General features: G+C 46.0%; 1 protein-coding gene across 4 annotated transcripts in view; it reads left to right on the top strand.

Moving 5' to 3' along the window:
- Positions 1-16,886, top strand: part of SP110 (SP110 nuclear body protein) — a 44,370-nt gene that overhangs the window by 5,928 nt on the left and 21,556 nt on the right. For 3 of the 4 annotated variants that reach the window (XM_055090393.1, XM_055090389.1, XM_055090397.1), the window contains exons 4-13: positions 961-1,227; positions 2,652-2,735; positions 4,672-4,749; positions 6,771-6,839; positions 9,025-9,174; positions 10,917-11,003; positions 12,283-12,336; positions 14,740-14,805; positions 15,668-15,715; positions 16,313-16,462. In XM_055090393.1, the coding sequence (XP_054946368.1) occupies positions 961-1,227; positions 2,652-2,735; positions 4,672-4,749; positions 6,771-6,839; positions 9,025-9,174; positions 10,917-11,003; positions 12,283-12,336; positions 14,740-14,805; positions 15,668-15,715; positions 16,313-16,462 (1,053 nt within the window). The remainder of the gene's footprint in view (positions 1-960; positions 1,228-2,651; positions 2,736-4,671; positions 4,750-6,770; positions 6,840-9,024; positions 9,175-10,916; positions 11,004-12,282; positions 12,337-14,739; positions 14,806-15,667; positions 15,716-16,312; positions 16,463-16,886) is intronic. The other variant, XM_028482511.2, reaches the window with a different exon arrangement.

Here is a 16,886-nt window from a genome sequence, read left to right as displayed (position 1 = left end):
AAAAAAAAAAAAAAAAAAAAGCTCCTCCTCAAAAGGAGAAATGATTCCTTGAGCTAAAGGAGCAGCAAAAGAGAAGAGTCCTCCCCCAGGCAGGCAGAGCTGCACGTGGGCCTGAGCTCTTGGCAGGATCAGGGCAGTGCTGGGAGAAATACGTGCTCAAAGGCCAGGCTAAGTAAATCTAAGAGTCAGAGGGACCCACACACTGATATGTACCTCCAACCCACCCCACACCCCCGGCCTGCTGAGCTCAAGCATCCTTCTGGATCCAACTCTGTGATTTTGCTCTGGGACCCTCTCTAAAATCTGGCCTTACTTTCCTTTTTTTGTTCACTCGTTGAGACAACTTTACTTCTGAAATAGAGTAGAATCGTAAAAGATACCCGACCCTGGCCTTTCAGGGGAACGGCATGCAGAAAGCCCAGGGCCTGGGGTATTGGGGATGGGAGAGAAGTTTGGTGTGGCCAGATCACAGGGTGCAAGGTGAGAAGGCACGGAAACTGAGTCTGCAGAAATGAGCAGAAACCAGAGTATAGAGGTCCTAATACACTGTGCGAAGGAATTTATATTGTCTCTTAGTTGCTCCAGGGAGGTGTGAGATATTTATTTCTTAAAACAAGGATGACATTTAACATTATAGCATTGTACGTGATTGTCTAAATTCTGAAGCCAAAACTAAAGAAAATAAATCCCTGGGTACAAAGTCAATCTCAGCTTCACGTGTGAAAGCACTGTGGTGTGAGATCAGAGGTTAGAAGCAGTTGTTATAGCACTAAACGTTCAAATCAAAGAAAGAAAATCTAAAGGGGCCACAAATGGTCGATGATGATGATGACTCAGTTCTACGCACCTGTGAGAGAGTGAAAGCCTCCACACCCTTGTCCTATTGAACGTCAAGCATAAAGAAATCCCCTTCTCCAAATAATTCCGAGGTACTAATGTGTGATCCTTCGCCAACCCCAGTTGTCATTTCCAACGGAGGGTGGAGCAGAATCTCAACGATCCCTCTCGAAGCCGCAGCCGACCCAGCAGGAAGTAGCTCCCTCTGGGCGCTGCTGCCGCTGTCCAGCTGCCGACACCCCCCATCGAGCCGCCCGCCCTGCTCACCCAGCGTCGGCGAGCCCAGAGCACCTGCCCAGCCCAGCGCCGAGATCCTGCACGAGCAGCCCAGCCCTGCTGGCCTCACCGTGGCTCTCCCCGGAATCATCCAGGAAGGAAGGCTCACTCGGGGTGAGAAACAGACCCTGTCCAACACCTGTGCAGCCCCAGCCTAGGGTGCCTGTGGCCCTAGAACCTCAGGGTCCTGTCTTTTTTGATCTCCTCCTGCCCGTGCACTCACCACTAGACACAGCTCTTTCCAGGAAGGATCGTGGGCACTGCCAGGGGCCTGGGTAAGCCCCAGAACACCTGCTTCTCACCTCTTGAACAGCCCAACCCTCTGCCCTTTGGCCCTTGGTACTCTGCGTGCCCCTGACATTTTTTCCACTCTCCTCCCTGACACCCTGTCCCTGTAACCTGTGACTTTTCTTCTTGTCTTCAATGACCAATGACAACTTGACATCCCAAATAAGTGGTGAAAATTCACGAAAGACGCCCAAGCTACCCTGTCCCCGTTCAGGCAGTGTTGCTTGGGGCCGACTTGCCCAGCTCAAGGTGGCTGTGAAGGGAGGACACACACCTACGAGCCAAGAGGGCTGTGGCGGGAGCCCCAGGAAAAAGAACTGGGAGTGACAAGGTAAAAAACGAGAGGGGGGGCCGACACACCAACACGGCTCAGGACCTCTTGTCAGGGATGCCATCACAGCCACTTTGATGCCGTCACGTCCAAGAGCCCTGTCAAACCAACACTCAGAACACACTGTTCTGAACTGAAAAGTAACTTGTGCAATACACCCACCCTCAGTGCTTACCGACTGCTCACCCGCTGATTACAGGGACCTTTCAGTTTCAACCATATTCATTTTTATATGGTTTGGAGGTTATTGAAATTATTAGAAAAGATGATTAAATGTTTAAAGGTTGCTGGACCTGATTAGCTTCTAAAATTGTGTCATTCATCTCCCCCAACCATCAGGATAAAGGACTTGGATTACATTAAATGTAACTGTGGAATATTATCGGCCGCTGTCAGAAATGGTATCATGGGTTCTGAGCTCTCCGATACCGAGAATAAAGGGCCCTGTTTGGTCTGGAGGTTTTCTCCACCCATCTAAAAAATACCATCCAAATAAGGTTAGCATAACCACGAAGCCAATAACAATGAAAGAGTCCATCTTCTAGATTTTCAAAGGAAAAAAAAAGTGCCTGTGTTATTAAATTAGTAAGTGATTGATTGAAAGGAAATGATTGGGGAATTCCCTGGCAGTCCAGTGGTTAAGACTTGGCACTTTCACAGCAACGGGCCCAGGTTCGATCCCTGTTTGGGGAACTGAGATTCCGCAAGCCACACAACACAGCCAGAAAAGAAAAAAAGGGAAAAAAAGAAAGAAGGGAAATAATTGTTCCCTGTCCCCCTCTACCCCACCCTCGAGGGACCTTAGTGTTTGGTTGGCCCATCATTTTTACCTGCTGGAATAGATTGTTCTTGTCCCTCCCACTTCTGGTTCCTGCTCTTGGGTCCTCGGATCTGAAATTCCTTTTCTTCCTCTGCTCAGTGTCCAGTGACAACCTGGTCCCCCAAATAAAAGATAAAGAAGACACTCAAGAGATGTCCTGCGCTCCGTCAGGCCCCGTGCCAGGTAATCTTGATTTGGACAACTTAGGCTCACCTTAGCTTTCGCATCTACCACGAGGAGAAGCCATTTGGATCATCCAGGCGCGGGGCTCTCCTCTCCGCTCTCCATCACCATCTTGGCCCGGTCGTGCTGCTCGCCCCGTCCTCAGGAGCTTGGAAAGGGAGAGCGAGTCCCTGGGGAGGGCGAGGGAGACAGGTCTGGGAAAGGTGGACCGGGAGGCGGCACTGAGGGCGAGGGACAGGAGCCCCATTGGTACTTGCCCAAGTGAAGCCAAATCCAGCCTCTATACCCAGACATCGAATTATATCTCGGAGACAGAGTTTGGGGTGAAGCAGAAAAAAATAGTTTTATTGCTTTGCCAGGCAAAGGGGGCCACAGCAGGTTAGTGCCCTCAAAACTGCGTGTCCCAACTTGGAGGGGGTAGTGAGAAGTTTCATAGTAATAGTTCAAAGGGGGCGTGATCAGCTCGTGGACCTTCTTCTGATTGGTTGGCGGGGAGGTCAGTGGGAGTCAGCATCATGAACCTTCTGGCTTCAACCGGTCCGGGGTCTCCGTGCTTGTGGGCAGCATCCTGTTAACTTCTTCCAGCTGGTGGGGGTTTCAGTATCTGCAAAACAGCTCAGAGCTACACGTACGCGTATCCCTTGAGGGGGAACCAGGACCCTGCCCCAAGGCTGCGCTGTTGTTTCTTTCACCCAGTCTGCCCTTGTCTCCACATCCCCTCCCTTCCCTAATCAGCATCTGTTTGAACCTGCTGGCTGGAACTCAGGGAAGGTCATGGAGGCTGAATGAAGCCTATTTCCTATAATCAAGAAATGGGGGGACACAGGCTTTTGTGCCCACGAGCCCCACAGTGTCCTGCTCAGTATCGTGACCCGGACTCCAAACACCACGAAGGGGGTCTACAAAGGGAGAACGTTCATCTGCCAGGAGGCAGTGTGGTGGGAACCCTGGGGAAAGGACAAGGGACTGAGTCACGGCAGGACTGTTAGACTCAGCCCCTCTCTGAGGCCACTTCGAGCAGGGAAATGTCCAGACTGCTGCATCAAAATGCACAGCGAACAAAAACACTGCATGGGTGCTCCAGACATGGGTGTGGCCCTCATTCCCAGCCCTCACCCTGACTGGGGGAACTTTCACTTTCAACCCTCGTCATTTTTATATCATTTGGATTTTTAAGATATTTAAATAACTTGAAATAAAACACATCATTTTTAAAGTCTGACGACTGCTTGCTAGCTGCCTCAGTTAGCTCTTCCTGTGTAAGATGGAATTTGAGACAGATCTCACAGCCTTGTGTAAACAAGGAAGTGACTGCCTTTTGTGAGATGGGTCTTTATCTGTCATGGCTTCAAGTGCTTCTGTCTTTCTTCGTGCGGCAAAAGCTAGAGGAACTTTGTGTATTCTTGCTGCTAACAAGTGCTGGCAAGTACAGGCTGACCTCTGCTTTCTTCAACAGCAAATAGGTGGAAATACATAAGGCACTTAACCTCCTTCACTATTTTCTCAAGATGAAATAATCACAGATACAGCAGTTTAGAAAGATCACATCACAGACATCGAAGCAATAGCATGTACTTTTCATGTGGCAAAAGCATTCAGACTCATCGTGGCCGCCAGAATTCAAGATCACCACGCACACTAGCTGCTGAGAGCCTTTGTACTTCTCTTCCACTGAGAAACGGAAACCTTTCTAAGGGGCTCAAACTGAGCCCTGCCCTGCAGAGCAGTTGTTCACTGGTTCACTGTGATAATCACACAGGTAGCAGTAATCACAAGTTAATCAAACCAAGGCAGAGCCAGGGAACCCTGGCCGGTCCCCAGACCTGTGCTGCAGGTGCAGCCCAGAACCACCCTCTGGTTCTCCCACCAATCTCCCTCCGCACTTTCTCGTCAGCCTGTTCTGAGTTCTAAAGTGAATTATATATTTTTTTGTCAGTGATAAGAGATGATGCTTCTGAACAAAGTGACCCAGAGGAGCTCCAAGAGGCATCCAGGGCCCCTCCCAGCAAGAAAGGTAAGGATTGCCTTTCTCTTGAAGATCTCAGGAGGGTGAATTGGGAACTGCATCTTATCATAAGCACCCACTAGGTGTTTATAGCCATCATACCCAATACAGTTTGTTTCCCATTCACTGCGTCTTCCTCTAAGGCCTTCGTGAAAATTATAGGGAAACGAGGCATTTAGGGCCATTGAAATATGCACCCATCGGAATCGTTTGTTCTGAAATCATCAAGGTCTCCTACACACACAGCTTCTTATAGGGTTAGACACACTTCCCTCTTTAACTGAAAGTTGGTTCCCCAAGAGGATTCTGCTTCCTCTTAAGACAAGGCTGCATATTTTCTGCTACCACTCACCCCATGGCTGAAGGCAGGTTGGATGCCACCCCTTGCCACACACTGCCCCACCCGGCCCCTAGCTCCCCAACCCCTCCTTTGAGGCTTAGCCGTTCAAGTGAAATGCTCACTCCCTTTTCATCGCTATCATCTGTTGACTTCCCCACTGCTCCCCGGAAGAACTCAAGGCTGACTTAGAGTCTTTCTGTCACTTCAAGTCCTGCCATCATCCTGGACATCTTCAAGGTACATGTGGATAACAGACACGTCCAATATTCTGGCCTCTCAAATCCTGCTTATTTCCAGCGACCTTTTCTCCCCACCCATTCTTGCCCTCCCGAACCCAAAGGTGATCCACAGGCCTTTTCATCATTTAAACCTGGCTCAACTTCCCAATAGTTAATTTGAGATTTCCTTTGTTTTTGACACTTAATGCTTGAAATTTGCTCCTTCTATAACTGTTGCTCGACTTCTGATCTCTCCTTCTCAGCCCGATCTATAAAAATGAATTCAAAAATATCCCTCCCTGGGCTTCCCTGGTGGCGCAGTGGTTGAGAGTCCGCCTGCCGATGGCAGGGGACGCGGGTTCGTGCCCCGGTCCGGGAAGATCCCACATGCTGCGGAGCGGCTGGCCGCTGAGCCTGCGCGTCCGGAGCCTGTGCTCCGCAACGGGAGAGGCCACAACAGTGAGAGGCCCGCGTATCGAAAAAAAAAAAAAAAAAAAATCCCTCCCTCTGATTTCTTCCTTACAATTTGTTTCCTCTGCAGCTGTCCTTCAATCCCATTTGGGTGACCAGTCCACTGGCCTTTCGCTTCTCCAGTCCATCATCTACATTTCTTTCATGACCCTTCTTGCCAGTTCAGAGTTGAAGATCCATCGTTTCAGTAACCTTCTGCTATCTTCACCTGCCTTGCCTCTCTGTCTTTTCCTAGAACTCTCTGGCAGATGTTCGAGGAAGCTGTTGTCTGCCTCCTGCACACTGCCTTTGAAATCAGGCACTGCTGGGGAGAGGCACACAGCTGAGCAGTGCGTACCCACTGTGTCTTCATGATTCTAGCACAAATGATCCCTCCACGCTGTGTCACAGCTCCACTTCCTGTGACAATGCTTTCAAACCTTGAGCAATTTTTTCCAAACCTCTGATGCCACACTGCCTCCTTTTTTGCATAACAGATGACCTTTCCTCCTGTTTCATAGAAAAAATCAGATGGGAATTCCTTCACTTCCTGCTCCCACCCTGCAAACCCCAAGTGCATCTTTCCTCTCCTTTCCAGTTCCTTCTTTTTCTCCAAGGCAATCCTTCCAACCTCTTCTGACAGTATCCATGGTCCCTTCTCTTCCCTGAGAATTCAGCATCTCCCTCTCCCAAGGACATTCATTCAACTAGTGCCCAAGCCTGTCACAGTTCGTAAAAGGAACTTTCTCTTGATCCTCATCTCACCTCAGCAGCCTCCGTAGCTCTCCCCTCCGTTTCACAACCAAACTTCTAGAAATGAGTTACGTGAACTTATTGTCTCCATTTCTTCACTTCTCTCTCTCCTCTGCCACTTTAGAATTTCAGCATCACCTAAGGTCACCAATGACCTCCTGGCCACTGTGGTTTGAGGACCCAAAGTAAAAGCTAAAAATTGTTGACATACGAGGTTAGTAGATCAATGTTTGTAGCTATAAAAGATGATCTGTATCTTTTCTTTTTAGGAAAGAAGAGAAAAAGAAATATCTGGTTAACCTCAAAGAAGAGACACCAGAAAAAAAGACTCCCGAGAGGTAAGATGAGAGCACAAGAGGGGGCTGAAGGCTAGAGACAGCTCATCCTTGTCGGCCAAGATGTGGGATTTTATTCTAAATGCAATGGGGAGCCACTGAAGAGATCTAATCAGTGAAGTGACAGGATCCAGTTTTAAACGACGAGACCAATATTGGCGTTACATAAAGAATGAATTGGAAATAGAAAAGAATGGAAACAGGACAACCCCTTGGGGGGGCAGGTGCCATGGGAGTTGATAGTAGCCTGGATTCAGATCTGGCAGTGGAGATAGAAGAAGAGGGTCTATTCAAGATCAGTTGAAGGCAGAGTTGTTAAGACTTGGTAAATTGGAAGCTGAGGATGAGAGAGAGAAGTCAAGGCTTGCGCTCCCATTTCTGGCTTAAATGGCTGGGTGAATGGTGATGCCGTTGCTGAGAAAGGATGCAAATATATTGGGAGGAAATTTTGAGAATTCAATTTTTGACCTGCTCGTTTCTAGATTTGTGCTAACCTTCTATGCACGTGTGCCAGATATGTGCTTTGTCAAGTACTGTGAGGCTCTGAGATATTACCCCCTCTTGCAGAGTGATGTTCCTTATATATATAAATATTGCAGAAACACAAAGCACCTGGGTCAGGGAAAAGAATTCTTTATTGATATTCACAACCAGCTCAACACGGCGGCATTTTTCCCCCCACACGCACACCCACAGGCTTGCGAAGACAGCTGATGAAATCTTTCTGTGTGGGTGGCAGATTATACCGTATAGACACAGGAGAAAGAATGATGGCTTTTCTGCCCTGTTTATTTACAGGGCAAGGACAGCCATCCTCTCCTCCTGAAAAGAGAAAAAAAAATTTTTGCTGCTTTGCGATAAGATCGAAAAGATCCAGTTCCTCACCCTAATTTGGGAGAATTTAAATGCCTCTTTCCAAGAGGCAGAGAAACCCCAGGTGTCTCCAGCTTTTACTAAAGATGTCTCCAAGTTCTGGGCTTCATCCCCGTTGACATGTAAACACCTAGGGATAGAGTGCTCCAGTATCCCTGGTACTTTGGCACTTAACCTAGGAACCTAGCCCTGGCTGTAACCCTTTGGCCATGTCAGGAGATGAGAAGTTTTATTACCTTTTTGGATTAAACAGCAGTTAACTAGCTACAGATTTATTTTCTATGGTATATGAAAAGTGAAATAATTCTAGGGGAAGTGAAAGCAAACATCCCCTATCTTTATACTGTATACACTTTTTTTTGTTTGTTTTTTGTTTTGTTTTTTGCATTACGCGGGCCTCTCACTGCTGCGGCCTCTCCCGTTGCGGAGCACAGGCTCAGGACGCGCAGGCTCAGCGGCCGTGGCTCACGGGCCCAGCCACTTCGCGGCACGTGGGATCCTCCCGGACCCGGGGCACAAACCCGCGTGCCCTGCATCGGCAGGCGGACTCTCAATCACTGCGCCACCAGGGAAGCCCTGTCTACACTTTTGTGTCTCAGGAGGCTCGGGCTTTTTACAGAAGCACCGAGAAATCAAGGAAACTTAATTTCCCCACAGTATGCCAGTTTGGCACACTCAATAAAAAATCTGGTCCAAAGATACAAATATAAAATTCATTGTCAAAATACAGGGAGACGAGAACCCGAACGCTAACACCCACCCGCCTCACCTCCTGACATCGCAAATCCTCTAGGCCCCAGCCTCACTCCCCATTGCAGGGCCCCTGCCTCTCAATTCTTTGATACCTTTCACTTTCCCTACTAGAGGCACCCAGGGACCTCTGGATCTCTCCTGTCTCCTGTATCACACACAGGCCCTAGGGAACCTGGAAAAGTGCTTTACAAGACTCCTCCTCTGCTGAAACAGACCATCTGGCCATGTTTACTTGGATGTGGCACTTTCTGGCAGCAAGGGCAGGAAACAGGAAATGAGCCCCAGTGCTCTGGGATTCCCCCAGATTTATCTGATTGATTTCAAAAGGTTGCACAGAGAGTGAGAGCAGATGGGGAGTTTGGGGGCGGGGGAGGGGGAAAGAAAGGTGTACACAAGAAAAAATATATAATTACAGAGAAATAGCAGAAGAAAAGTGAGGCACAGGGGTCTAGAGATCTTAAAGTGAGGGGACTGGGAGTGTGAAAAGGAGGTCACTGTTAGGGGGAGGAGGAGGGCCACTGGGACCCCAGTGAAAACTCTTCACAAATCACTGTTTGGCCAGGGGCAGCCTTACCTGGGCGTGGAATCCAAAAGACGCTCCAAGTGGTGGAGCAGGTGACTCACAGGGAGGACGACTCAACCAGGAACACAATGGTCATGACAAGAGCAAAAAAGAGAAGGACAGAATGTGCCCAAACGCCTGCACCAGAGGGTAAGACTGGTGATGGAATTTGTCATCTGAATGCTCAGCGTGGGAGGGTCTCTCCTGCAGCCCACAATAAACCTATTACCATAAATAACATATTTTTATGAAAAATAAATATATTTTTCAAATAAAAAAATTAGGTGAGTGGTATCATTGTACATTTTTGCAAATCTCTTTAATGTCTACCTTAATCAAAGATGGCTGGATTCTTAAAAAAAAACAAAAACATTTTTTCACTATCTTTTCCATGTGCTTCCTTAATATTTTTGTATATATCTTCATTGCATTATATTGAAAGCTGAGAGGGAACATTTTTAATAGCATCAATCTATATCTTGTTAACAATTGCTTTCTATTTTTAAAGGTTCTTTTGAAATTTTTTTTCTTTTTTTTAATTGAAGTATGTTTGATGTACAGTATTATGTTAATTTCAGGTACACTATACAGTGGTTTGACATTTGCATACACCGTGAAATGATCACCACAGTAAGTCTAGGAAGAATCTGTCCCCATACAAAGTTATTACAATATTATTGACCTTATTTCTTATGCTGGATATTATATCCCCATAGCTTATTTATTTTATAACTGGATGTTTGTTTGGGGTTGGCCAAAAAGTTTGTTCAGGTATTTCCTTAACATCTTACAGGAAACCTGAACAAACTTTTTGGCCAGCCCAATACCTCTTAATCTCCTTTACCTATTCCCCGCTCCACCACCTCCACCATCAAGGACAGCTGGGCTCTTATCCCTGCTTCTGTATTCGGTCAGTTGTGATTTGCTGCTTTGGTTGAAGCATAGGAAGAAAATCCAGCCTCACACAGATCTGTAGCTGAAAAAGGTGGAGTATTTTAACAGTCTTTTGAGATATCTGTGGATATTCACTTTCGATACTACACCAAAACTCAACAAGGGATAGTTTCTTAAAGGTTATTTGTAACATAGAGTCTGAGACCATATACTCTGTTGTAATAAAATGTCTTATGCTATCTTGTGTTCTGAGTGGATCTTCTACTCATGCCAGATTTTATAATATCAGAAACAATTAGAAAATTTTGGTTCACTTAATTTTACAGTGAGCTTGGTCTCGAGACAACATGGTACTTCAAGATGCAGCAAACTGCTTTACATGTTCTACCCAGCTTTTTACATATGCTATTAAAAAGATGTGTCCTTAAGGGTAGAAATTTAATTAATACTTTTAACTGTTTCACCAAGAACATTCTTAAATGGAACTGGCTTTTTTTCCGCATGTTGAGTAAGTGGTAGTGAAGAGTGCAATGCCACCTTCTAAGGTTTGGGGACATTGCTTTGATTTGTACTGAGGCACCAGCATTTTTACCTGCCGTGGCTCTGGCTTCATCTGTGCAAAAGTCAACATAGCAAAAAAAGGCAAAGAACATCTAATTGTAAAAACAATTCTGACCTTGAAGATCTCCTGAAAGTGTTGCCGGGACTCCCCGAAACCTCTGGTCCAGGGGCTCAGATGACCGCCCCCCCCCGCACTGGACATTGCATTAGCGGAGGAACCACTGCTGACCAGCTTGCTCTGCTCCTGCCCTGAGTGGCAGATAGGACTAGCGGGAGAATTATTCTCAGGAGGTAGTCGCAGGGTCTCATCAGGACTGGAACCTCCAGCCTTCAGCTCCAGAGCGTGCAAGGTCCTTCCGGGGTCTCTGGGAGATTCCGCATGGACTTTCCAGAGGGCATTTACTGAGATATAAGATGAATGTTGTTTCTTTTTTCAGAGGTCAGTGATGACGCTTCGGAGATGGATGGAGGAAAGAGACCCCAGGAGCCACCCAGCACACCGCCAAGACTCACCCACGGTGAAGGTGAGGGATTGCAAGTCTCTCGGTATGGTCATCAGGAAGCCAAACTTGGAGCTGTTTTACTCTGAGTCAGAGTTTCTCAGCCATTTTTTCATTATCACTGCCCCAGGCAGCCCATTTAGATATTTTTTTCTAATCGTGAACCCTACCCCCCAGGATATTTCAATACCACAAGTATATTATATATCCATTTCTGTACTGGATATATTTGTTTGTGCCTTATACATAAAAAGAGTAAGTTTTTTTCACCCCCAAGAACCAATCTGGGGGCAACTGACCACTGCCAAGTGTTCATGCTCTAAGTATATTCATGGTACTTTACTGCAGTGCCAAGCCATCCAGGTTTTTCCTAAGATCCCAGTCTCCATGTTTCTCACATGACCTTTCTGTGCACACTGAGATGAGAACAGCTCATCACAGACACAAATGTAATACTGTGACTGAACACGAGCATCTGACGTTGTTGTGGGCAGACGCTGGAAAAAGGGTGCACGTTAATTCACCCCTCACCGTGGCTGCTGTCACTCACGTTGATACTGTCATCCTTGGAGGGAAAAAAAAAGCAGAGCATTCTCCCGTTTGCTGGTAATTCAGTCACTGTGTCACATCTTCACAGAACTCCCACAGAACCAATGTGACTTTCAAATGACAAATACCTAAATATTGTCGGAAGGAATGAATTATATCTGACCGTATTAAAATACAAACTATCATCTTTAACAAGTTTTTCCTGCATTACACTGACTCATACAATGTATATTTCTAATTTTATCCTGAATAATATATTTTATTTTCGCAACCACCTTTGGAGAAAGTTAAATGATGTATTCAAATTTGAGATGTAAAGGATTCATGGGTTTTCCCAAGATTCTGTGGATAAAGGCTGGCTGGCACAGGACTAGCATCTTGGTCCCTAGAACCCTCTTCAGGAACCATCATTCTCCTTTATCATGAAAGGGATAGAAATAATACTGTCAAAGCTTTACCAACTCAGTATTGTCTGAAATGAATGTGGTCACAAAACATAAAGATTGCTTTTTTTTTTGCGGTACGCGGGCCTCTCACTGTTGTGGCCTCTCCCGTTGCGGAGCACAGGCTCCGGACGCGCAGGCCCAGCGGCCGTGGCTCACGGGCCCAGCCGCTCCGCGGCATGTGGGATCCTCCCGGACCGGGGCACGAACCCGCGTCCCCTGCATCGGCAGGCGGACTCTCAACCACTGCGCCACCAGGGAAGCCCCAAGATTGCTTATTTAAAAATCACTTTCTTTCTCATACCTTCTAGATCCCATGGATAAGGGAAGCAAACTGCCTTTGGGAAAATCTCCTGGGGAAAAACGTAAGTGTAAAGAACTTATTTGGTCTCTATTAGGGTGGGTTTGATATTATTTTTATTGGTTTTTATGCCCTTCAGGCTGCAAAAGACATCTAAGCCAGAAAAAGATATGTGCTTTTTTACAGATGTGTGCTTTTTTCAACATAGAAATTTTTTCATACTATAAAAGCAATATGCTGTAGCCTTTGAAATTAGCTTGCTGTGTGTGACAGAAAACCGCATCATCCCCCCCAAAATAGTGGCTGAAATTAGAGAGCTTATTTCTCTCTCGTACAGAAGTAGTTGGTCAGGGCTCTTGCCATACGCAGCTCATCCTGGCTGTTACTCCCTCATCCTCAGCATGCAGCATCCCCTTCACTGGGGTCCAGCCAGCAAGTGTGCATTCCATCCAAAGGAAAGAGGCAAGGTCAAGCAGAGGCATGCCTCCTCTCCCGAAGGACGCTATCTGTATGTTGCATTTAGTAATTGTGACCCTTTCACTGCCAGGACTAGTTACATGGTCACACCTGACTGCAAAGGAGGCTGGGTAATGCAGTCTTTATTTTAGAAGGACAAGTATCCAGGCTCGAAATCAGCAGCTTTACTACTAAGGAAAAGGAAAGAACGGGGAAAGAGGAACAACCAGCCCTGCACACTGTGTGGTGGGTGGTACTACCACTCTCCACTACTTCCGGTTCTCCTCCCCTTCCCAGACACTTGGAAAGCTGCATTTCCCAGCTCCTTGCAGGAGACAGGGCCATGATACTAGTTCTGACCAAGGAGCTGGTGAGATGGGTGTCACTCCTGAGTCAAAACACACGAGATACTGCTTAGCTCTTCACACTTTCTTCCCCTGATTGTAGAAGTGTGTGCAAGAGGGAGGTCGCAAAAGGCCAAGCAGTGTGGATCTCAACACCACTCATAGCGGACAGCTGCCCTGGAGACCCCCTCCACGTCCTGCAGAGAACTCTGCATGACAGAGAAATACACTGTTGTATGTTAAGCCACCAAGATTTGGTTTTGCTTGTACTGCAGCATAGCCTCTCCTGCCGTGCCGGATACAATGTTCCTCATAAAATCTGCAAACAGTACAGAAAGTTACTAATCAGGAATTTAAATACCTATTTAATCTCCTTCCCCCACCTTATTTTTATACCTTATAAAAACACATACATTCTCATATGTATGTGTTCTTTATATGTATACATTCTTTATGTATCTATATACATGCTCATACTACCTAGTCCATCCTGTAAACACTTTTAAACACCTTTTTCATTATTGTGTGATTAACAATTTGTTTCAATAATAACCTATTGGTAGTAAGTTAGGCTATATCCAATTGTTATCTGAAAATAGAAATCATATTGTGTGTGTTGGTATCTTTGCACACTTGTCCAATAATTTCCTCAGAATTAATTTCTAAATGCGAGATTACTTGGTTAGAGTTATATATCTTAAATTTCATATTTGTTACCAAACTGTTCTCCAGAAAATGTATTTGTTTACATTTCCTTTAATAACACACGAGTGTTCATTAACTACATCCTCATCAACCCAGACATGATAAAACTTTTTAAAAGTTAGGATATAATTAAAACTAAACAGTGCATTTTCAGGGGATTATTGGTGGTCTAAAGATGCTTTTTAGGGACGTCCCTGGCAGTCCAGTGGTTAAGACTTCACTTTCCAGTGCAGGGGTTGCAGGTTCGATCCCTTGTCGGGGAGCTAAGATCCCACATGCCTCGGGGCCAAAAAACCCCTAAAACATAAAACAGAAGGAATATTGTAACAGATTGAACAAAGATGTTAAAAAAATGGTCCACATCAAAAAAAACTTTTAGAAAAGACACGTTTAAAATAAATGTGTCATTTATATTTCCTCTTAGCACTTCCAATTTATGCTTTTTGCCCACTTTCCTAGTGTACTATTCATCTTTTGCTTTCTCTATTAAGGACAGTAACCCCCTAACGTTACATATATTGCAATTTTCCCCTTTTTTGTTTTAATATTGTGCAGATGTTTTTTGAAGTATGGGCATTAAAATTTTTTAAGCAGTCAAATTTGTTCAACTTTTACCTTTATAATTTGGGTCCTTGGCTAAGGACCTTCCTTCTTTGGCTAAGAAGATCTTTTATATCTATGGCTTATAACTATCTCTCTATATATTTTCTTCTAGTCTTGAAAAAACTGGTTATTAATTAGAAAATGATATATTTTCATGTTAATAATTTAGTATATCTCTATTACTTCTTTATTCAACCCTTTTTCACTTCCGAGTACTTGCTTCACGTAGGTCTCCTGGTTTTCTTGCCTCCCCAAAGGGATGGGAAGATGGAAAAAAATTTTACTTAAAAAGTATTGACATTTCAAGCTTGTAGATCAATATATATAGCCATAAGAGATGATTTTCTTTTCTGTTTTAGGAAGAAAGAGAAAAATACATAGCTGGTCAAGTTCAAAAAAAAGACAGAAAAAAAGTCTCCCAAGAGGTAAGCAAGAAGGGTGAAGTCGTCCTTCCCTTCGTGTTCATCAGGGTTCTTCTGTCCAGCCACACGGCCACCCGGGTGTCACTAGAGCACGGCCAGCCCCATCTCGACCCCTAGGTCATCCCATCAAAGGCTCCTCCTCACAGAAGGAGAACCATGTTGATTCCAACAGGCTTCTTTTCTCGTGTCATTGGGAAGGAATGGGGTGGAGGTGGACAGGAGGCATCAGTCAGTTTTGAGATTAGGACTGTGTCCAGTGCAAGTTCAGAGCCAGGAAGAAGAGACGAAGCAAACCTGAATGTGCAGGCAGGATTCAGACTCCCAGTCCCAAACTGGAGGTAGATTTGTTGTCACTGAGTGTTCAAAACCACCTGAAGCGATGCTTGGCATGCCTTGACTCCAGGCATGAAAATCATGTTATTTGCAGTATGGGAAACAAAAATGTATGTAACTCTGCATTTTTCTGGATCCTCTGCTTTCTTCCTTTTTGTGCTCATCACCTTTTCTCCTTCTCCTCTGCATTCTCTTCCTCGTCCCCTTCCCCTCTCCTTTCTCCTTCTTTTTGCTTTAGTTCAAGGTGTGCCAGTTGGTGGGGATTCCCTTGGATTTCCAGCCCTTGAATGCAGCACCCTGAGAGGGAATCTCCTGTCAGCCCCCAAACATGAATCATGACATGCGTTCCACTGCTTTGGCCATTCCCCGAATTTTTCTGTTTGTTTCCAACAGCCCTCAATCTTGGGGTTTGACCTGGGAGGGGACTAGGACCTCCTCGATGGCCCTTCTCCTCCTCTTGTCCCTTTCTCTCAGTCCCCAGCGCCACTGTCTCCTTGTCATATGCTGAGTTCTCTCCACTAACGACTTCTAGGAAAACTTGACACTCAGCCCTCTAAGCTTCTCCTGTGGGTATACAAAGGTAATTTTTGAAACAAAGAAATCTCTTTCACTCTCAACAAATTTGTGTTTCAAGATTTAGTGTAGCGTCTCCGAAACGGCCTCAGCTGAGCAGTTTCTTCTCACATCTAGCCAGCATCTGCCCCTTCCCTGAAATTTATTGATTTAACAATTAGGGAACCCTGGACATCACAGTGTATAAGGGTGAAAAATACATAATTTGAATATTGTCTAAAACATGCTGCCTGTTACACATTCATTCCACAGAGATGGATTGAGTTGAGGGGTGTACTGGCACATGTCCTAGGTTCTGAGGACTCAGCAGTGAGCAAAACAGAAAAATCCCTGCCCTCATGGAGCTTAGATTCTCGTTGATACACATGTAATTAATAGTCAGAAAGAGAAGTTGAAGGGGGAGAAGAGAAACAGGAGTTTGGGGGAGAAAGAAAGATACCCACAAGAGAAGAGAGGAATAATTATGGAGAAGTAGCAAGATACAAGTGAGGCGGTGGGTACAGAGATCTCAAAGGGAGGGGGCTGGGAGTGTGACAAGCTTCCGGGAGGAGGAGGGCCACTGGGACCCCAATGAAGACTCTTCACAAATCGCTATTCGGCCCAGGGTCAGCCTTACCTGGACGCAGAACCCAAGAGAGGCTCCAAGTGGTGGATCAGGTGACTGAAAGGAAGGACGACTCAACCAGAAGTTTGAAGGTCATGACACGGGCCCAGAAAACAAGGGCTGAACGTGCCCCAAAGCCTGCACCAAAGGGTAAGGCTGGCGATGGAATTTGTCACCTGGATGCTCGGCGTGGGAGGGGCTCCCGTGGAGCAGGCACAGGGTGACGCAGATGCGTAACGTTACTAGTAGAAGGAGGGAGGGGGCAGACGAATGGGCGCGAAGACAGAGCAAGAGTCTCTTGGTCTGGGGGTGGCTGCTGGGAGAGGTAACCGTGTTCTCAGGGTGCAGGTCGCCTCAGCTGTGCCCTGCAGAACCCCATCCCCACTGCCCTGGGTCTACTGTTTACTTTTCTATCAGCAGAGCCACCTCCGCTCCACGGAGTCTGGGGGCTCCTCTCTGATTCGGGCCGATCCAGTGACGGGAGTGGCATCAGACTTCGAAGTGGACACATTCTCTGTCTTCTTTCTTTTTTTTTTTTTTTTTTTTTTTTTGTGGCATGCGGGCCTCTCACTGT

The sequence above is a fragment of the Physeter macrocephalus genome, chromosome 2 (assembly GCF_002837175.3).
Source record: "Physeter macrocephalus isolate SW-GA chromosome 2, ASM283717v5, whole genome shotgun sequence".
Taxonomy (NCBI): Eukaryota; Metazoa; Chordata; class Mammalia; order Artiodactyla; family Physeteridae; genus Physeter; species Physeter macrocephalus.
This window is presented reverse-complemented; position numbering and strand designations above follow the sequence as displayed.